The sequence below is a fragment of the Chenopodium quinoa genome, unplaced genomic scaffold (genome assembly GCF_001683475.1).
Source record: "Chenopodium quinoa cultivar QQ74 unplaced genomic scaffold, ASM168347v1, whole genome shotgun sequence".
In the NCBI taxonomy this organism is placed as follows: domain Eukaryota; kingdom Viridiplantae; phylum Streptophyta; class Magnoliopsida; order Caryophyllales; family Amaranthaceae; genus Chenopodium; species Chenopodium quinoa.
Window position 1 is genome coordinate 799579 of NW_018744137.1, and position 22354 is coordinate 821932.

Here is a 22354-nt window from a genome sequence, read left to right on the forward strand (position 1 = left end):
TAGTACGTGTTACTTCGTTAACTACATTTTTTTCAAGTCTGCCACTTTTTGTATGTGTGTATGTCTTTTAACTGGTGTTAATAAGGAATAGGGATTTTTTTTGTATAATTCACAATATTTTTCTTAACTTAGTCTTAGCTGTCCCTTTTTTTTTTTCTTTTTTTTTTCTATGTAGTATTTAGTTTTCCTCTTAGACAATGCTTGTTGTTCTTATTACTTTTTCGTGTTACCTAGCTACTTAGCTTCTTGCTTACATTTTTGTACATATATGAAGTCACTTCTAGTCCAAAAAAAAAAAAAAAAAAAAAAAAAAAGCAATATGTATATGATTAGATGAGATACAACAACACTATCAAAAATCATTTTTAGTAGATTGAATTTTCATCAATCTCTCCTTAAAGTTATTTTTGAAAGTGAACTCTAATGTTTAGGATAGACTCACAATTTTCAAGTATACCTTGTTACAATAAACTCTTAAAATTGCTACTATTCTTTATCAACCGACCATGGCCTCTCCATTTAATTTGAGGTTTTTTCATCTATGACTACTTGGAGATGCCCCACAGTAATATTTAATCCATCTACAACTTTATAACAAAGAAACTGTTAGACTGAAGCAATTCAAGAATTTGTCCTTTGCTAATCTATTGTTGATTTCTAACCAACTTTAGAGGATAATATAAGTCATGACTATACCATAGAAAGGATAAGCAACAACATAAAAAGAATAAATAAAAGTAATCCAAATGTAATGTGAATTACACTGATAGCTAACTCCATATATCAATTCACATTCAAATAATAAATGGTACTCGTATATGTAACAACATATTTGCCACTCATAGTTTCACAATAATTTCTCTTACTAGTTGCAAAACTTGTAGGAGGAGTATCTCTCACAAGTTAAACACCCCTTACATTTTAATCAACTCATGGTTATGGAAATTTATGCATGAAATTTAGCTACTTAGCTTCTTGCTTACATTTTTGTACATATACTCCTCCTGTCTTTTTATTGAGTGCCACTAATTGTTGAAAATGACTACTAACCCCACATGAAAGGTGGTCATAAATATTAACTAATCCATATCATTCTTTCAATGATAAATGATTACATAAACTCTTATTTCATTATTCATTATGTGCGTGGCATGCAGTCTATAAGCTTTATTGACCTTATTTCAAATTTTAATTATTTCATCTTCAACATATATAATCTTTAACCTTATTGTTAACCTTTGTATGAATTGGGTTGAAATTCATCTTCAATCTATGTCATCTTTAACAAAAAATATTCATTATATTAAATTGATTTACATAGCTTTTAAAAAAAGGGGGGGAAACTTATATATGTTTGGTCAATATCACAAGTAGTACCAAGATATTATTAGCTTTATTAGACTTCTATAACGAGTACTACTTGTTTAATATTGAAGATTTTATATGAGATTAAGCTGCTAGATTATCTGGTTTCATTTTGTTTTATCACGTATTATAAGCAATTACTAAGATTGCTTGCGAAGTCATCATAGTATTTTTAGTGGTCTAATTTCTTAGTACACTGCTAATAGTGGTAAATGAAAAGTCTGCTATGATAAAGTTGCTAGATTAAGTTGTTTTTTTTATCACAACAATGTCGTTGTGTACCCTTTATTAAAGTGTTACTTCGTTTACTATATTTCTATCAAATCTGCCACTTTTTGTATGGTGTATTTCTTTTAGCTGGTGCTAAATAGGGAATAGAGACAGAAGGACACATTTTGAACCTAAGCAAGCTAAAGACAATTAAAATAATTAGTTATACAAAAGTAGATTAGTTTAAGCAAACCACAAGATTATATCACGATCAGATTAATTCAGTTGAAAGCTACAATATTTTTCTTAACTTAGTCTTAGACAATGCTTGTCGTTCTTGTTTCAATACAAGTCTTATTACATTTCGTGTTACCTAGCTACTACTTCTTGCTTACAATCTTGTACATATACAGTACTCCTTCTATCTCTATTAAGTCACTTCTTGCATGCTCTGCCAAATCTAAAAACAATATAGCAATACGGATTCAATATGTATGTGATTAGATGAGATACAACAACACTATCAAAAATGAAAATATAAACATTACTCCGTAGTAGATTAACTTTTCATCCATCTCGCTTTAAACTGTTTTTTTTTTTTTAATGTGAACTTTACAACTAATGGCATCACTAATGTTTAGGAAAAACTCACAATTATTTTCAAGTATACCTGGTTACAAAATAGTCTTAAAATTGCTACCCTGGATCAACCGTCCATGGTCTCTCCATTTAATTTGAGGTTTTTTCATCTATGATCGATTACTTGGAGATGTCCCATAGTAATATTTAGTCCATCTACACCTTTATAGCCTAGAAATTATTAGATTGAACCAATTCAAAAATTTGTCCTTTGCTAATCTATAGTTGATTTCTAACCAACTTTAGAGTCAAGAACTCAAGACTGTCATATAAAGGATATACGAAGTAAGCAACAACAACTTAATAAGCACAAAAAATAATCATCCTAATATAATGTGAATTACAATGATATGTAATTAACTCCATAATTCACATTCGAATCATTCAAATAATAAATAGCACTTTGTATATGTAACAACATATTAGCCACTCATAGTTTCACAATAATTTCTCTTACAAGTTAAACACCCCTATATTTCGATCAACTAATGATTAAGGAGCCGGAAATGATTTTTTGCACAAATTATGGTGTTTCAACTGTCTTTTCATTGAGATACTACTAATTGTTGTAAATAGTTCGTTGAAAATGGCTACTAACCCCGCATAAAAGGTGGGTCATGAATATTAAATAATCCACAAAATACTCAATATATATTCTTTCAGTGATAAATGATTACATAAACTCTTATTTCATTATTCATTATGTGCGTGGCATACAGTCTATAAACTTTATTGACCTTACTTACTTGAATTGATTAAATAATCAATTACATATTAGCAATTAAAGGACAAATTTTAATTCTAACTCATCATAGTCATCATCCCACTCAGTTCACAACAATATATAATGTATTATTGGTAAATTTAATATTAACGATAACAATTATGTAGTATTATTATAGATTTACACAAAAGAAGGAAGTACTCGTATTCCCTACATTATCCAATCAATCAAGCAAGTTTCCCGGAATACAATACCAATTTATTATGAGAAAATGGCCCTAATTACCCCCACTTTGCCCCAGATTAAATTATTAACCTATCATGTAGAGGAATATGCAAAAGGAAAAATTGAAAAGGCCGTATGGTTCAACCATAAGTATCCCAAATTATCACATACACATGTGTTCATTTAATTTTTTAAATGCAATTTGCAGAAATAATCTTTTCACAATCTTTAAGGTCTAAAAGCAATAATAACTAATCTATTAATAATAACTAACAATAATGTATCACTAAATGTCTAAGCTAGTGTGTTCCCTCACGTTAGAAGTAAACTTTATATTTATATTTTCCCTACCTTATAAAAAGTATAAAACTACTCTTATAAATAGTGTAATGCCAAATTTATTCCTCAAAAAGTGTATATAAGTATATATACGACCCTCATTAATATATATAAGTTTCTATTAATGAAAAGTATTTGGACAATTATATCCTCAAAAATATTTATTTACTTATTTTCTACCATAAATGTTACTTCGTAGTAGCCATGGTGTTTTTTAAAAAAATAAAGTTGCCTTGGACAATTAAACCACTAAACATAGTTGTTACACATTAACAAATAAATTCATGATTTAAGGTCAAACCAAAAGAACTTCCGAATATATATGGCTAGTTATGGCGAGCCATCGCGCACGGTAGCTGTCGTATTAGTAATAAAAGTGCCACAACACCATACATGACTTATGAATGAGATTGCAAAACGCTACACACTTACATTGACCAACATATTAGTCGATTATTCCTCAAAAAAAAAAAAAAAAACAGTTGATTAGATTTTGCCATTAGCCATAGATATTTAAAAGATAGAAAGTCACCTTTAGATTGTAGGAATTATGACTAATAGCAATGAATATTAGAATAAACTTATTTATTATTTATTGACAAAAAAATTGAAAATATAAATATTAATACAATTAAGCAAATATTATCTCGATCACTATTATTAGAAAAAATAAGGGGTTTAAATTTGTCAATATGGGACACTTGGTCTTTTGAAGCAACAAACTTGGAGTTTAATATATAGGATGAAAACGAACATAATTATTTATTTCTTTTTAATATATAGAAAACTTGGAGTTTAATATATAGAAAACCAAAGGACTACCTAATTATTTATTTCTTTTTGGCAGGTGGGTCTAAAAAAGAAGAGTTAGTTTAAGCCTTTTCTAGCCCTAGTGGCTAGAATATGAGCCTTAGCTTCCTAACACATTCATTTTCTTTCTACTTAAATGCGTGATACAAAATCCATAGTAGAGGAAATAAGCTTAATACTTTCAATAATAGCTAGGTTTAATGTATGCCGGAACTGAGTGATGCTACACATACAGTGGTATTGTATGTGCCTATGTGGTAGGTATATGGGTTACCACATACAATACCATTGTATGTATGTCACGTCAAAAAGGAGTAAAAAATAAAAAGGAAAAATAGAGGGAAAAAGATGGGACCCAAAATGCAAACCAATTAAATGCTGCCAACATACAACCATTGTATGTGTAGCCTTTTCCGCTGGAACTAATAGCTTGAACCGCCTCGGGATCAGTGCTATTTGTCTAGATTAGGACTTGGGAGTAGTATGGTCGAGCTTGTTGTAGGCTACATATAAAATAGCATGACATTCTGGTTGGAGCACACATAATCTTTGTATACCTCATTAACCACCTTTGTTGCCACGGCCATAAACTCATTATAATTATGGTGGTGAAAATAATGATTTTTTTTCATTGGTTGTTTTAAAGGAGTTTAGGCAAGTGGGACCCTGTAGATCCACTCTTTATATCATATTGTTTCATGTCCAAGGAATCAGGAAACAATAAACAAGAAAACCTGGCCTACATTTCCAACCATCATCATATTTAAATACGGAGTAGTATATAGGATTAAATCTTAACTCAAAGGTCAAAAAAGAGAGAGTACTACGGAGTACGAATATTATTTTAAAAGAAAACTGTGCACCAAAATTTGGATTGTGGAAAACTAGCTTTTGATTTTATTTTGATGGCCTATGATTACAATTAAGGGTAGATGTATTTATTCGGACATCATTTTTACTTACAAAAACCAAAAAATAAAAAGGTTTGAGATATCAAATTCTAATAGAATTCCATGTACACAATATAATTACCATTAAAAATATAATTTTGTCTGAAAAATGCAAAACACTAACGACAACTTGGCTCTACTACTAGTCTACCAAAAAAAAAAAGAGAGAGAGAGCTTAGACAATATTTAAAAAGCAATCTTCTTTGGGATACAGATTTAGGCATAATATAATTTTGGAGGATAAACCTCCTTAATTTTCTTGTAACTTTTGATACTCTTTTAATCTAATTTCTGCCTCCGGTTTTGCATCAAAAAAAAAAAAAAATTTAGGCATAATATAATAACGCCAACTAGCTTAGACTACTTGTAAGACGTACACTAGCGACAGAAGTAAATAATATCCTTAAAATAAAATGGAAGTAACACCTTACAACTTATTTTAGGTCCCCAAAAAATCTAAATAAATGTCAGGATCATAATTAAATATAATTCAACACAAAACTGAAATAAAAGGGGTTGGTGACTAGCTATATTATACGACCGGCAAAGCTGGATAGGTCATCAAAAGCATGACCATGACCATCCTAATTCGACTTCTGGCGCAGCAATGTCTGGGGTACGGTTGATGTGCCTATCAAACAAAGTAGCTTGTACAAAGCCCACACAGCAAAGAAAATAATCACGGCGAGAACTAGCGCACACAAAGTTAATCAGTATTATTAATCATAACACGAAGGGTGTAATGCAAATAAATGTCCTAAATCAAATTAGCAAGCAATAAAATTGTTTTTTATGCGGAAAATCAACAAGTCTAATTATGAACTATTTGATTATATGTTTTTGTAAACTTTGTAATTATACATACACTATGTTGTATGTTGTGGAACGAAATTAATCCCCAAAAAAAAAAAAAAAAAAAAAAAAAAAAAAAAAAAAAAGTGATTTATATTATACTCCTATAACTTTTGGTTCCTTGTTATAAATTTGACTTTTATGTCATGCTTCTAGCTATGTAAGTCGCTGTTTCGAAGATTTGTATCACCATAATATGCGGTTTATGCTCGAATCAATATCATCTTGTCTTTTAATCTTTTGCTTTTAATAATCTAAAATGGGTGCTTTACTCCTTCATAAAAGAAGTATAATACACAATCCACAACTTGATTAAAACATGCCCATGTGCTTTGTTTATCAACTTTATAGTATATTAAATTAGTAAATTATGTTATCAAGCTAAGTAATATTATTATCTTATTTGATTAAATTCCACATCTTTAATTTGTCTTGACTCTTTAGTTCTACTCGTACACTTCTTATTTTAATTGCCTACTTTAATTTGTGAATCATGGAAATATGGAATGAATTAACTACTGGGCCTTGAGCAATCTAATAGTTTAAGGAATGGTCTACATAATTGTTTACTCGTAAAATTATTAAATGATTTATATAGCTTTTAATAAAGCCAGAAACGTATGTTTGGTCAATATCACAAGTAGTACCAAACATCTTATTAGCTTAATTAGACTTCTATAACGAGTATTGTCAAAGAATATTGATAATTTTATATCAGATGAAGCTGCTAGATTATCTGATTTCATTTTGTTTTATCACGAATTATAAGCATTTATTCAGATTGCTTGCGAAGTCATGATAGTATTTTTAGTAGTCTTATTTCTTAGTACGCTGCTAATAGTGGTAAATACAAAGATTGCAGTTCCATATATTAATAGGTTCACATTAAGATAACATGAATTTTATAAATCTAGATTACAGAGAAAGGATCAATGTTGGGAAAAAAAAACATGCAAATATAAAATAACATATACGTACTACGTACTTATTTTAAAATAACAAAAAATTCATATTAAAATAACATAAATTTATAAACCTGGAGTACCATGCACACGGTACGTTACTTTCGTGTTACCTACTTCTTGCTTACAACCCTAGACTTTTGTTTAATATCGATGCAAAGTTTGGGAGTTATTCAATGAAAATATTGTTGTTATGTTATAATTGTAGTGTCAATTATGTGATTTGTATTTCTCACCCAAAAAAAAAAAAAGTGATTTATCTTTCTCACCCAAAAAAAAATGTAATGATAACTATGTCAATAATCAAGAGAAAAGGTGGACGACGAATTTAGGCTAATGCTTGATGAATTGTTCGTACTAAATGGGGTGTTAAATCTTGGTGATTGGATACCTCGTGTTAAGTACCTTGATATTCAAGGCTATGAGAAAAGAATGAAGATAATTGGTAAAAAGTTTGATAGGTTTATGGAGCATGTGTTGGATGAATATAATGCTAGGAGGGAAAATGAGAAGGATAATTGGGTGCCTAAAGATATGGTTGATGTGCTATTACAACATGCTAATGATTCCAATAATCAAGTTACGATTGAAAGAAATGGAGTCAAGGCATTTACCCAGGTATATAATGCTTCCTCATTTATGCTTTTTTGGCATATTTCTTTACTACATGTTTACGTACAACAAGATATTCTCTCTGTGCCTTAAAGTTTCTATCTTTAAAAAATTGATGGGTTTCAAAATAATTTCTAGGATTTAATTGCGGGAGGTACAGACACTTCTACAATTACTCTAGAGTGGACAATCACTGAACTCATAAGAAGACCTGATATCATTGCCAAAGCAACAGAAGAGCTTGATTGTGTTATAGGTAAGGAAAGATGGGTCCAAGAGCAAGATATACAAAATCTACCATATTTTCGAGCAATAGTGAAAGAAACATTGAGGTTGCACCCAGTTACTCCTTTGCTTGTGCCTCGATTTTCAAGGGAGCAAGTGAAAGTTGAAGGCTATGACATTCCTAAGGGTTCACTTGCTCTTATGAATACGTTCACCATACATAGTGACCCTAATGTGCATGACAAGCCTCGTGAGTTTTGGCCTGATAGATTTATTAACAATGATATAGACGTCAAAAGTCAAGAACTCGAATTTTTACCTTTTGGTTCAGGAAGAAGGAAGTGTCCAGGGTATAATATTGGCTTATAGATTGTTGAGCCTGGTTTAGCCAATCTTCTTCATGGAATTGAATGGAAATTGCCTGATAACATTAAACCTCAAGGTATGGACATGGAAGAGATTTTTGGTCTCACTAATCCTAAGAAGATCCCTCTTGTTATTTGTGCTCAACCAAGGCTTCCGCATTATATGTATTGTACGTGACCACCCAAGGCGACTTTCTCGTGTATTGTTAGTCATTACCAATTCGATCTTCCTCTTATTATATGTCATCAACTTCAACACCACAAGAGTTCAGCTCAAGTAGTATCAAGGATCAAACTCTATGTAGTTGTATCGAGGATCAACGCCTACGTACTTTTTCGTTACGGGAAGTCTTGGGTTCGAATTGATTCATATCTGGGTTGAGACCCGTGAATGTCCACTTCATTATCTAGCAAAACAATGTAATTTTTTTCATGTTATCTTTTCTGTCTCCTGAAATCAAATAGATTTCTCAGTTTTTGTGAAAAGGTAAGTGTGTAATTTAAAGAATAAACGGAGGAAGTATATATTAGTCATCTTGTCCCACCGATTCTTGTTCCTTTCAACAGCATCATAACAATAAAATGTACTTGATTAAAATGCAACCTATAATTCTGATTCTCTCATATATACATTTTTCCTAGTACGATAAAAGCAAACACCCTTCCTGTAAAAATTGGGCGCATGCATAAATATTGCATATAACGGAGAACATCTCCAGTGAACAGGGTTTTGCCAACTCTTTTTGAATCAATTTTCTTATCTACAGCAAAATATTCCTACAGAACTCAAAAGGGTTTGCAAAACTCCATCCATAGATGGCCTTAAATGACTAGCAAAACCGCCTTACTTGCAAAATCTAGGCCACAACTAATCAGCTACACCTATTATCAGGATTCACTAGACTGACCAAGGAGGTTATCTGCTTGCTGCTAAGAGAAGAAAGGAACTTGCTTACAATATCAAATGAAGAAGATGCAGAATGGCTGCCTTCGGCCGGAAGCTCAAAATTGTTACCCTTCTGAAACATCTCTAGACCTTTCGGATAAAGCCCAATCAGTCCATAAACAATTGCCATGGATAGAGTTGTATCGCACTTTGAGGCAGCAGTCTGATATAAAAGACCCAATAGGTGGCGTTTAATGCCCTCAATTCCAGTATCATCATAACCACGTGCTTTTACACCCAGTCTGAAATATTGAACTGTTAGTCAGGTCTTAAAAATATTTATCACAAAAGAGGAAAGTGATGCAGCATATAAATTCGGCAAAGAAAACCTCACCTCCCAATATCACCTAGAAGGACAACAAGAGCAGTAGTGAAGACCCTATCCTGATAACTTGATTCTAACATCTTATATAACTTGGGTACAATTTTGTCACAAACCCAGTCCCAGCCCTGAAAAACATAAAACATAGATCAAGCATGTTGCAAATAGGATATAGAAAGAGAAAAAGGACTCGGTATATGCTAATAGTGAAATATGAAAATCAGGTACCATAAAAGACGAGATGAGCTCCAGAGATGATAGGACATCACCCAGAAGGCAATTAAGGGCTTCCCTGTTTGATGGATGAGCGGACACAACAGGATCTTGGGGAACAATATGACTTTGAAGTTCTTCTAATAGCTCTGAGGAAACAACATCCACAGATACAGAACCCTCTGAAAATGGGCATCTAACACATGGAGTAAACTGATTCTGAGAATTATCCCCTGGTTGAATGGCATTCTTTGCAATAGTACCCTCCATGAAGGTCACCACAGATCTAACTACGTTCATAACTGATGAGTAATTGCTGATGGAGAAATATTCTTCCCCACATACACGAGCAAAAGAATGAAGAACTTTCAAGGCCAGAGAATACTCGGCTCTGTCAATCTGAAGAAATTTTAGTGAAACTTCACATACATAACCAGTATGACCAACTGCTTTAGAGACTGATGCAAAAACAATGCTCCCTGCGACAACCAAATCAGTTGAAGCCATCTTGGGCCACAAGACAATTTTCTTTCCTTCAAGCAGAATTTCAACACTGGAACCACAACCACCCAGCAACTCACAGGTCATGAAATTAGACATTGTTCTTCTGTTAAGCATAAAATCCTCACTCAAAGTAAGTAATTCACGGAGGTCGCAAATTTTGGCAAATAGATCTCTCGTTTCAGAGTTGAATAGCACTGCATGGATAAAAGATAATTTAACAGTGAGTGACAAAACATCAAGAAGTACATATAGAGGTGATTTTGGTGCCATTAAAGATGGCATATATCAATATACCTGAGTGTATATTAGCAGAGAAAGAATCCATAAGCTCCTGGATGCAGAAATTAACAGGCTTACTAGATGACACCGCAGAAAAATTGAGAAGTATCAGAGAGAAAAGAACACATGCTTTTTCCCTGGCAATGCACAGAGAAAGGCAAAAACAAGTTAGCTATATAATGACGCGGAAAAACTTAATTAAAAGAGACTTAAACACCTTAGGACCTACTCAAAGTACCATTTTGCTACAAAATGCCCACAAGATTGCAGCAAAACTCATGCATAAGATAGAGGTATAATAGCATTTTTGACAATTTAAAAGCCCAACACCATACCAAACAAATCTACACACCATTGCTACATTATAAAAAGAGGATAATTTAGTCAATCTAAATTAACAATTCACCTGGGTCTCAGATCTTTCTCCAACAGTAAGGCCATCAGTATATCCTGCAATGAGAAATCTGTTTGAAAAAACAAGCACCGAGCTAAGCAAGCTCTAGTAGCACCATATATCTGGGTAATACTGCTAACATCCTCTAGATCAGTAAACAACACAAAGTATAGTTGGTTTTCATTGTACGCTTGATGCTCTGCCTCATTGTCTCTTGATATAGGCTCACTAAGCGTCAGTGCTCTGGCCTTTTGTCCAAACTCAAGCAACTCGGGAGGTATAGGAGATAGCGGCCTCTCCATCGCCATTTTGAAACATTCCTCAGCAACTGCGTCATCCAAATCAAGAAGTTTCATGTAATCCCCATTTATAACTTGCTCAAAATCCGTCATTGTATCTTGAATGTGTTCAACCCGGTCTATCTCAAGATCTGTTGAAGGCTGGGAAATTTCCCTTGTCTCTGTGGCACTTGGAGCAAAAGTTTTATCTACTTCCATTTCCACATTAGGGTCATTAGCTTGCCGAAAGACTAAATCTGATTCGCGTAATATCTTCCTTTTCTTGCTAGACCAATCAGAATTGCCACATAATTTATTTTTATTGACAGGTAATGAAAAATTTTCCTTCTCTAGCTGATCGTTCATCAAGGGTTGGAGTAATGTATTTTGTAAAGTTAACAGCTTTTTTTCTGCTTCTTGGAAAATGCTTTTACCTTCTAAATGCATATGTTTGATGGACTCAATTTCATCAAGAATTTTCCTTCTCTTTTTGGCATGATCAGTAACAGCCTCAACAGGGCTTCTAATGCTGTGTTCACCAGCAATGCAAATTTTATCACCAGTTTTTCCTTTGTAGCACTCATTAGAGTCTCTGAGAATTGTTGCTCTCTGTTTTGGATTCTCCACTGACAACCCCGCTGACATGTTAAGAGAGCCAGCAACTCTTTCCTGTGATCCCAGCAACTGTTCATAAGAAAAAGATGCTGTATTCGAGTTAAGGGCAGAAGTTGGTATAGTATCGCCATGAGAACCCCCTTGTAGAGGATCCAATTCATTCTCCATACCTGAGGTTGATTCCATGCCAGGCCCTGCCTGCACGAGACGCATGTTTGGCTTGAAACGACAAGAAGCATCCTTGGACGACAAGCTAGACATTCTGAGCTCATCATCGCCATGATAACGCATCTGAGGTAGGCCTGATTTCTACAAGTATATAAAATTCAGTTAGGATTATATTGATTCATTCATAATTATATAATAAACAGTATTCATAAGGCTCTCAGATAAGCATGGACTTAAAATGATTAAGGAAATTAACATTAGCAGTTTAGCACAATAAGGTGGAAACAGGATAATACGAAACGAGAAATAAATAATTTTATTTTTTTTTTAAAAAAAGGTAAAAAGGAGCTCTTCTTGACAAACCTTTAGTATGTTAGCCACACCATTTCTTGTGCCAAAAGTATCACTTAGCATACCGAGGTGATCCAATAAACATTGGAAGTCTTGCTTTAATCTCTTTAGCTCCTGTTGTAAAATGATGTTGCGGTCTTTTTCTAACTTGGCCACCTCTTTGGCATGCTTCACTCGCTTCTTCTCGAATTTTAATTGTTCCTGCAAGAGGGTAACTCTTGCAGCTTGCTCATTTACAGCAATAGGAGCCACAACTGAGGTTCTATTCAAACCCCTGCATAATTTCACTTCATCTAACTCATGTTCCACATCCTGAAGCTGTTTTCTAGCATTCAACAGCTCTTGAAATAAATTATCACCGCGGGACTTCTCCTCCATGGCTCTCATTTTATTTGTCACGGCAATTTGCCCTTGTTCTTCTGATTTTAATTTCTGCAAATCTGCGCGTGTTTTCTCTCTGGCCACCTCTATTCTTTCAGACTTGAGCATACCATTCACCTTATTTAGCTCCCTCTCTAAATTCTTAATCATTTCTCTGCTACTCACTAGCTCCTCAAATAGCTTGTCAGCACGGCTCTTCTCCTCCATGGCATTCTTAATACTGGCTTCTGCTAGATTTTTCTGTTCTTCCTTTCTGGAAGTCTCAAGATCCCCACGTTTTCTCTCAATAGCAACCTTCTTCTTTTCTGCCTCAAGATTTCTATTAACCTCATCTAATTCAGAAGATTTGGCAGGTTTTTTAGATGAAACCACTTCCTGCAATTCCCTTTGTAATTTATCAACCTTCCGCTTCTCCTCTTCCAACAGCACTAACAGTTTATCAGCACGACTTTTTTCTTCAGAAGCCACCTTCTTGTTTGCATCTGCAATCTTTTTTTGCTCAATAGCTCTAACCTTTTCTTCTTCAACACATCTTTCCCCTTGAGTAACTTTCTTCTTTTCTTCCTCCAGGTTTCTCTTAAGCTCATCAAAAACACAGGAATCAATAGCTTTCTGAGATGGCAAACCTTCCTGTAACTCCCTTTGCAATTCCTCAACCTTACGCTTCTCCTCCTCCAACTCCATTAGCAGTTTATCATTATGGCATTTTTCTTCAGAGAACCTCTTCTTGTTTGCATCTGCAATTTTTTTTTGCTCCATAGTTCTAACCTTTTCTTCTTCAACACATCTTTGCTCTTGAGCGACTTTCTTCTTCTCTTCCTCAAGGTTTCTCTTAAGCTCATGAAAATCAGATGAATCAATAGTTATCCGCGACAACAACGCTTCCTGTAATTCCCTTTGCAATTTCTCAACCTTCCGTTTCTCCTCTTCCAACTGTATAAACAAATTGTCAGCACGATACTTTTCTTCAGAGGCCCTCTGCTTGTTTGCGTCTGCAATCTTTCTTTGCTCCATAACTCTTGCTTTTTCTTCTTCAACACACTTTTGTTCTTCAACTACTTTCTTCCTTTCTTCCTCCAGGTTTTTCTTCAGCTCATCAAACTGAGAGAAATCAGTTGCTTTCTGAGATGACAAAACTTCCTGTAATTCCCTTCGCAAGTTCTCAACCTTTTGCTTCTCCTCTTCAAACTGCCTCATAAATTCATCAGCACGGCACTTCTCTTCAGAAACTCTCTTCTCACAGGCCTCTGCAATCTTTCTCTGCTCACTAACTTTCACCTTTTCTTCTGCAACACGTCTTTTCTCTTTAGCAACTTCATTCTTTTCTGCTTCAAGTTTTCTCTTAACCTCATCTAACTCGGAAGTATCAACTGAACTTTTCAATCTCATGATTTCCTGCAACTCATTTTGCAATTTCTCAACCTTCTGCTTTTCCTCTTCCAGCTGAGTAAAATAATTAGCACGGCATTCTTCTTCCTGAACCCTCTTCTCATCGGAACACCTTTTCTCTTTGATAGCATCCTGCTTTTCAGCCTCAAGCTTTCTGTTTACTTCTACCCATTTCAAATTTGTTTTTTCAAGTTCATTTCTTAAAGTCTCCAACTGAATCCTATGGTCTTCAGCTTTTCTGGCTGCAGCATCAGACATCTTACTTGCTTCTTCAGCTTTTCTCTTTTCATATTCTAAAGATCTCTGCAATTCAGCAACATTTTTCCTTTCCAACTCAGCAGCATTTTTTTCTACATTAACCCTTGTTATTTCGTCAGCAAGAAGCTGCTTAAGGCGATCTATTTCCATCTCCTTCTCAGAAATGCAAGTTCGAAGATGAGTTGCTTCATTATCCAATCCTGCATTTCCAAAGGTCGCCTGAGGCCCGATGGAAGATGTCTCAGACTTCAATGCAGCAATTTCTTTTTCCATGGAGATCCTAAGAGATGCTTCCTCTCCTTTCTCCTTTTCCACAACATTAACCCGTGCCCGCTCTTCATCACATGCTGAAGATGCACAATTACAAAAGAACACCATTACTCACTGTATAAACTAGTTCCCACAATCCGTTCATGTGCACCATGCAGGAACGGACAGTCTAAAGTATGTAAATGTGCAAAGATTTAAGAGTATACCAAATCATAATTCTTGCTCCCATGGATGAAATTGATGCAAACTTCACAAAAAAGTTGGTCTAATCCTATAATCGAAGAATCCATTCATCGTCATTTTGGAACTAGCTATTTAAAATAAAATTTTAAAGAAGTCACGTAAATTCTGTACATAAATAAATTTCATATCTAAAAGTGCCCACCTGCTTTGAAGATGCAGTGTTTATTTGATAGCCGGTCTTGAAGGCAAAGAGAGTTCAATAACAAAACAAGGCGAACAAAGTTAAAATTCGAAGTTGTCTCTCACAGTAGCAATTATTAATCATTTTATATATTGGAAGAATTGTGCTATACATTACCTCGACAACATTAAAATTAAATTTTAAAAAAACCATCCAAAGTTAAGATTACTTAAATTGCCCATTTTCAAACACTCCACATCAACATATACAACCTTGAAAGGCCCCGACATCGAAATTATAAATGAAAGAACATCATTATTCAGATTCAAAGTTACTCTTTTCTTCCTAATGTGCAACGACGAAAATGGCTAAATTTGTATCACTAATATTATTCAAGCTTTCGATTTTTTTCAACCAAACTACAATAGAATTTTCCATTTTCAAGGTCTCTGTAATTCCTTTCTGTTCTCCCCTCGTCAATCAAACAATCACTTAGCCAAAGCAATGATAGTATACTCGTACGAAACCGTAAACATTGCGCAACAACAGCAAATCAAATAAAATGAAAAGTTACCTTTCTTAAGGCTGGCATTATCCTGTTGAAGAAGATCAATTTGTTTCTGGAGAATTTCAACACCATTTCGAAGAGCATTCCGCTTACCTTCCAATTTCTTATATGCTTTTACCCACTGCTCAATTAAACAAAAAAAATTCGTAAATCTCAACTAAAATTTATAAATTTTCGACGATTTAAGTTCAATTTAAAAAAGTTCAAGAAATCATGAGAAAATACCTTCGAACAACAAGGATTTACCGACTCCATTGTCTTCACTGGAGAAGATTCGACACCATAAACTGCAAATTTTTACAAAAAATCCGAAAAATTATAAACAGAATGAATAATTTAAGAACCCTAATTGAAATTAAATAAGAATAAAAAATAAAATTGAATGATCAAACCTTTTCATCAATGGAGAAATTTGATTATTTTTGAATGAAATTCAATCAATTAATTACGAATTTGTATAAAAAAAATAATTTGGTGACATTTTTAAAAATAGGAGAAAAAAAATCGAGAATTCTGTACTAGGCGGGAGCGAGATTTTTTAGGGTTTTAGAATTCAGAAGTTAGAAAGAGAAGGGAGAGGTGGAAGAGAGAGAAAGATGATGGGCTTTTTACTGGACTTTGGTGAAACCCGTTTTTTAAGTCGGTTATTTTGGCCCAATTTCTTTTTTTGGGCTGGTTCATTTTCTGGAGTTTGGATTTTTTTTTAAAAAAATTTTATACTACGTATATTTTTTTATGAAAACTTATAGTACTACGTATATAATGATTAGTTGAAGAGGCGATCCAATTTCTATTGCTAAATGTCTGGCACGCAAGCTAATTTATGCTATTTATGCTCATGGCGAGGGTCATGGGTCATGCATGAACATTATTTTCAAATGTTGACACTAAATATTGACACCAGTAGTGCACAAATGTACAACTATGATGAATGCTAGACTACTAGCCTATATGTACTACACCATACAACCCAACGCATGAAACAGGTTGTGCATTAGCCTATTTATAGAAGACCAACACGATTAGTCCTTGGTTTGGATCTTGTCTCTAAGTATACTCTATACTCACTGACTCACGCTACAGTGACTAGAGGTGTCAATTTGGGTGTTTGGGTTGAGCTCGGTGTACTCAAGTACGAGTAGGGTATAATTTCAAACTTGACTTAGGTTAAATTATTGTGTTCATACAAGTCGAAATCTAAATTGAGTATTTCTCGGATCGAGTCAGATGGATTAGGTTTTGACAACTCTTACACTCTTTTTTATAATGTTGTGCCTTGGGTCAAGATACTAATAACACAACAGTCTATTTGATCTCATGTCAAGCCCTAGGTCAAGGCATATGACAAGGGAAATACCCAACACTATATACACAAGTTGCATGTAGTATTAAGTAATCCTCAAAAAAAAGTTGCGAACACTAAAGTCAAATGTACTACATTCTTTATTCGTATAGTAAACATCAAACAAGCAAACTTTCGTTAGCCAAGTAATATGCTCCATGACTAACATAGGACCATCTTGCAACAAAAAACATTATAGGACTTAGGGCATGTTCATTTCAGCTTAGTTCAGTTCTGTCAACTCCAATCAGTTCAGTTCAGTTCAGCTTAGCTCCAATCATTTTAGTTGGATTCAACTCCTAATTTCCTTCTCTCATAAAATATTCATTTCAGCTCTATTCAATTCAATTCATTTCAGTTCAGTTCCAATCAGTTCAATTTAGCTCCAATCAGTTCAACTCACCTTATTTCAATAAATGTGAACAGGCCCTTAATATTTGTACGACCATCAATTTTGATATATATTACTAGTATAATCTTTCTTATGCAATCATATTATTTTGAAGCCGCATTTTTCACTTTTACAAAAGAAGATGCTTAATCCAGATAATTTAGTGGGCTAATCTAATCTACAACTCTGCCAAGCTTAATAATACAACAAATCTAATATTTATATAAAATCACTTTTTTAAAACTATAATTACTTGATTTCACCAATAATAGACACTTTTAATGGTTAAGTAAAATATCATATGGACTCAATAAGACAAATAAAGCTTTTGTCAAAAAAAACCAAATAATTACGTCTACTTGCATCAATGAAGGGTTACTTTGGTGTATTGTTGCATCTCAATGAAAGATTCTTTGAGCATTTCAAAGTTGATGGAGATCCACTTGTGACCTTGTCAATTTTACTTGTGCTGTCCACACGAATGCAAATAGCCAAATCAAATATCTTTATCATATAAAGTTGTATGACCCCTACTTCGGTTCACCCTCCCCCTAGTAAAATTTAACAATGATTGGACCATATTAAATTTAAATTATTTATTATCATACTCTTCCCGTTTATTCTTGTAAATTCCGAATAAATTTTTATAAAATTAAATGTAAAGGAGTCTAGTAAGCTCTTGATAAATGTTTAACAAGAAACACATTTATGTTAGATTTTGTTTAATTTGTTTCAAATCTTGATATGCAACTTTCATAATATCAATGTTTATAGGAAAAATTGTCTATATATCACATAATTGAAAATATTATAATTTGACATGTGTCATGAAAATTCTACAAAAGAAAAATGTGACTAATTGAAACACACAAAAGGAGCAATTATTATCAACTTAACCCTTTTCTTATCAATAGTACGAAATTAATGGGGTTGATTATAATAAAACCACTTTGGCAAATTTCCCCATAATAAATTTCTAATACAACCTCCTTGTTGCATACAAATTCTAGGTAGGTGGTAGCTAAGGTAACAACAAATTTATATTTTTTTTATGTTCCTCTTTAAGCATTCAACCTTGAAACAAAAACTTTTATTATAATTAATTACAAGGCTTGATTATAAGTTTTTGTTCAGGGGCTTCCATCGATTTTTATCGGTGGAAAGCCCCAATTGTTTGTTTTTGTGTGCTTTTTCTATTGTTTTAGGTTTATAATAATAATTCTTCCTCTTTTAGGAGAAATATTTCTCCCTCGAAAGACAGGGTTTTTCTTCTTCTTTAGGAAGATTTGGCTCCTTCGAAAGACCGGGTTTTTCTTCTCTCCTTTGAGGGAGGATTTGCTTTTTTATTTTATGGATTGCTATAGAGTTGTTTCATGGGTAAAATTTTGTGCGAGATCGAAAAAGAGGTTAATATGTCGATTACAACCTAGCGAATCAGACGGAAATTTTCTGCAGGGCTACAACAGATCGATAGACCCCCTCGCCAATGAAGGCTATAAATCACAGCGATATGAAAGAGGGTATGAAGAATGTACGATTTGCAACAACGATTGTAGTTTTGCTTATGGAATGTTTTTATTTGATTCAATTATTATGTATTCATTAGATCTAAATCTCTTTGTACATGTCGTATGACTTTATTTATGAATCAATTTTATTTCAAAAAAAAAAATAAGTTTTTGTTTCAACGTTGAATGCTTAAACAGGAACATAAAAAAAATATAATATATATATATATATATATATATATATATATATATATATATATATATATATAAAGTAGGCATTTTTTGGGAGCATTTGACGCGCCACATAAGAAAATGTATTATTTTGACCAATGAAATTTTAGATTAATAATTTATTTTAGAATTAAAAGATTCACTCACCACCGAAGAAAAAGTGACGAATAAGATTTAAAATTTTTGCCATCTAGGTAAAAAATAACGAATAGTGAACAATTAAAATTTAAATTATTTAAAAAACTAATAATTATCTTTTTTACACATATAGATGTAAATCTTTGATTGTAAATATCTTTAATCTCTCCCTAGCACATATTATAAAAATTAGATATTAAAAATGTACTCATCGAAACAAATAAAACTAAGTCTCATATCACTATGTTTTTCCTTATATACAAAGAGAAATTTAGAAGATTCCCCCTAATTTTTTTAATAGTTAAAAGATTTTAGATGAGACTAACATTTTGAAACAGAACGAGTATAAAAAAAAACGCATTTGCAAAGGACTTATTTTAATCTATAAATAAAATGATTTGTCATTTATTTTTTATTAAGCAAAATTAAAGAATAAGGTTTGGAATTTTAAATTCAAGCGTCACGTAAAATAAATAAACCTACGAAAGATAATTTTAGTGTTAAATTTTTTTTTAAAAAATTATCTTATGATATTAGGAATTTTATTCAAATATCCGATGAATGATCTTCATATAAAAAAATCTTAAATTAATTAAAAAGATTTACTAGAACCGTGCATCACACGGGCTTATATCTAGTATAAATTATGGTAAAAGGAATAATAAAAGTCACATCAATCAAAGACCCAAAGTGTTCATCTAGATGAAGTCATCACACACATAATCACACATTCCATACAATATATAAATTAATACCTATTTTTTAGGCCCGGGGATATCCGGATTACTGCATTAATTTCATGATTAAAATCATGGTATATCATAATGACATGTAACATGGTCATAGTTTAGTGGCTAACACTTTAGATTTTAAACTTAAGACTATTAGTTCAAATCTTATACAAGTACAATTTTACAAAAGACTCGAGTCACTCGACTAATTGAGGAAGGCACCACGTGACATCTAGGTTTGTTTAGGAACACCTTTTTTTGTTTAGGAACACCTTATAATATATAGTGTAGTTTATAAAGATTCCAAACAAGATAAAGAAACAGATGGAGCAATTTAATAATGATAAGTGTTAAAAAAAATAATTATATTATTTTCTTAAATCTAGCTATATGTAACCATGCTAGCTATAAATTAGCCAACTATGCTTCCTCCTTAGCTTCAACTTGTTTACAAACCAAAAACTTCAGCTTACCAATTTATTATACACTTGAAAGAAAGAAAAAAATAAAGAAGATGACATTCACAGAGAAGGATGAAGCATTGGTCAAAGAATCATGGGATATCATGAAGCAAAATATCCCTGAATACAGTCTTCGTTTCTTCACCATGTAAGTTTATTGGTATATTTTTTTATGTTTATAGAGTTTATATAAATAATTATTGACTGTAAATAATAAAAATATATTATTATCTTCTCTAATTAAAATGGCCTAATTTTTGTGGAATATAACAGAATATTGGAAATAGCACCAGCAGCAAAAGCTATGTTTTCATTTTTAAGGGATTCAGAAGAAATTCCACAGAACAATCCCAAGCTCAAAGCTCATGCTGTTAAGGTTTTTAAAATGGTGAGTTTTATTTCTTAAACAACTAAATTTTTAGATCTTAATATATAATTTATTAAATAGCTAAATGTCACGCTATACTAATGTAACTTGATCATCACCTTCTTAAGTTCTTACTTGTGTAAATTGTTAAACAAATGCAAGTATTTGTGTATCATTTATGTTAATGTAAGTTGTATACAAATATATGTAATGATGAAATTATCTTAAGTTTAATTTGTGTTAAAACCATCAATAATATATATTAAGTCAAGTTTATTCTACATATACATTCAGTTTTGTCATTTGAAAAGAAACTAGATTAAAGTTTTTATGAAAAATTATGTATGTGTGCAAAATAAAGAAGAATCCATATATTTAAATCGACTAAACTAGTTAATTAATCGAATCTTGAATATTACATATATATGTACACTAGAAAATTTTATTATCAATTTCAAAATATTTGTACACTAAAAAATTGGAAGATATAATTGTTTATAATGACCTAAGATAAACTCTAGGAAATTAAATTAGTATGATATAATGGCATATTAATGATATTTATCAAAATGAATGGCTATGCATCTCTTGGATTTATTTATAATGTATCAGACAAAACACAATACTGACAGTCAGCAATTTTTCCTCAATGAATGAATGGAGGTACTAGCCACTGTATTAAGGGGTTTAAGGCCCAGTGGCCCACTTATATAGGTTGTCAACTTGCTCACATTTTTTAAAGGCAATTCTAATTAGACACTAGATCCCTTCTACAAAATTATTACTCCCGCCGTTTTAAAATGATAGTGCATTCTTTCTTGTTTCACTTGAGAGTATGTTCACTTTTTCTTAAAGTGATAAAATATATCTTATCATAATTATATATCGTACATACATCTATAGACATGTGAGTCAGCAATTCAACTTCGGGAAAAAGGCGAGGTGGTTGTAGGAGAGACTACCCTTAAGTATTTGGGAGCTATTCATTTGAAGAATGGAGTGGCTGATCCCCATTTTGAGGTACACAATTTTGTTATGGTTAATAATTGATTAATACTACCATGAGAATTATATACTATTTAATACTCGTTATTGATTAGGCATACTATTAATTGAGCTATGTTGATTAATTATGAATAGGTTGTGAAACAAGCATTACTTAGAACAATTGAAGAAGCAACCGGTGACAAATGGAGTGAAGAATTAAAATGTGCTTGGAGTGTTGCCTATGATGAGCTAGCTGCAGCCATTGAAGCTGAGATGAAGGAAGATGCAGCTTAATCATTGGCGTTGTATAATTATATAAATTACCCAAAAATAAACAAGAAAAAATATTTAAAAAGAAAAAGTTTGAGTTGATTTAGTTGGTCTAAATCAGGCATTTGCTATCTGTATGAGTTCATTATTGAGAAATCTGTATTGGTTGGGGGCAAAAAAAAAATAAGAAGTCAGATTCATATCTATTTGTATAATAATATTTAAATCCGGTAATTATACGGAGTATTGTTTATTTTTATTCTACTTTATTAAATTGGACTTTGAAAATATTATTTCATCTGGTAATATAACCTAAGATTATATTTGATTTTAATCATTGAAAAACAATT

At 32.5% G+C, this 22354-nt stretch overlaps 2 protein-coding genes and 1 pseudogene across 4 annotated transcripts; 2 read left to right on the forward strand and 1 right to left on the reverse strand.

Moving 5' to 3' along the window:
- Positions 1 to 8456, forward strand: part of LOC110693098 — a 21228-nt pseudogene extending 12772 nt beyond the window's left edge.
- Positions 8457 to 8493: 37 nt separating this feature from the next.
- On the reverse strand, positions 8494 to 16381 carry LOC110692974 (nucleoprotein TPR-like). 3 transcript variants are annotated; one of them, XM_021870065.1, is made up of 13 exons: positions 15971 to 16380; positions 15804 to 15865; positions 15585 to 15699; positions 15032 to 15067; positions 14853 to 14917; positions 12361 to 14723; positions 12000 to 12138; positions 10949 to 11918; positions 10558 to 10679; positions 9775 to 10457; positions 9559 to 9674; positions 9235 to 9466; positions 8494 to 8685 (listed from the first exon to the last, which is right to left on the reverse strand). In XM_021870065.1, exons 6-13 carry the CDS (start codon positions 14647 to 14649, stop codon positions 8596 to 8598), a joined length of 4641 nt encoding a protein of 1546 aa, XP_021725757.1. In that variant the 5' UTR covers positions 14650 to 14723; positions 14853 to 14917; positions 15032 to 15067; positions 15585 to 15699; positions 15804 to 15865; positions 15971 to 16380; the 3' UTR covers positions 8494 to 8595. The 3 variants fall into 3 exon arrangements, with proteins under 3 accessions (XP_021725757.1, XP_021725755.1, XP_021725756.1); XM_021870063.1 differs by lacking the exons at positions 14853 to 14917; positions 15032 to 15067 and having other exon boundaries at positions 15971 to 16381; XM_021870064.1 differs by lacking the exons at positions 8494 to 8685; positions 14853 to 14917; positions 15032 to 15067 and having other exon boundaries at positions 8851 to 9466.
- Positions 16382 to 20253: 3872 nt separating this feature from the next.
- Positions 20254 to 22257, forward strand: LOC110692978 (non-symbiotic hemoglobin 2-like). Its single transcript, XM_021870069.1, has 4 exons — positions 20254 to 20528; positions 20654 to 20768; positions 21651 to 21767; positions 21888 to 22257. The coding sequence occupies exons 1-4, from the start codon at positions 20260 to 20262 to the stop codon at positions 22026 to 22028; spliced, it is 642 nt and encodes a 213-aa protein (XP_021725761.1). The 5' UTR covers positions 20254 to 20259; the 3' UTR covers positions 22029 to 22257.
- The last annotated feature ends 97 nt before the right edge of the window (positions 22258 to 22354 follow it).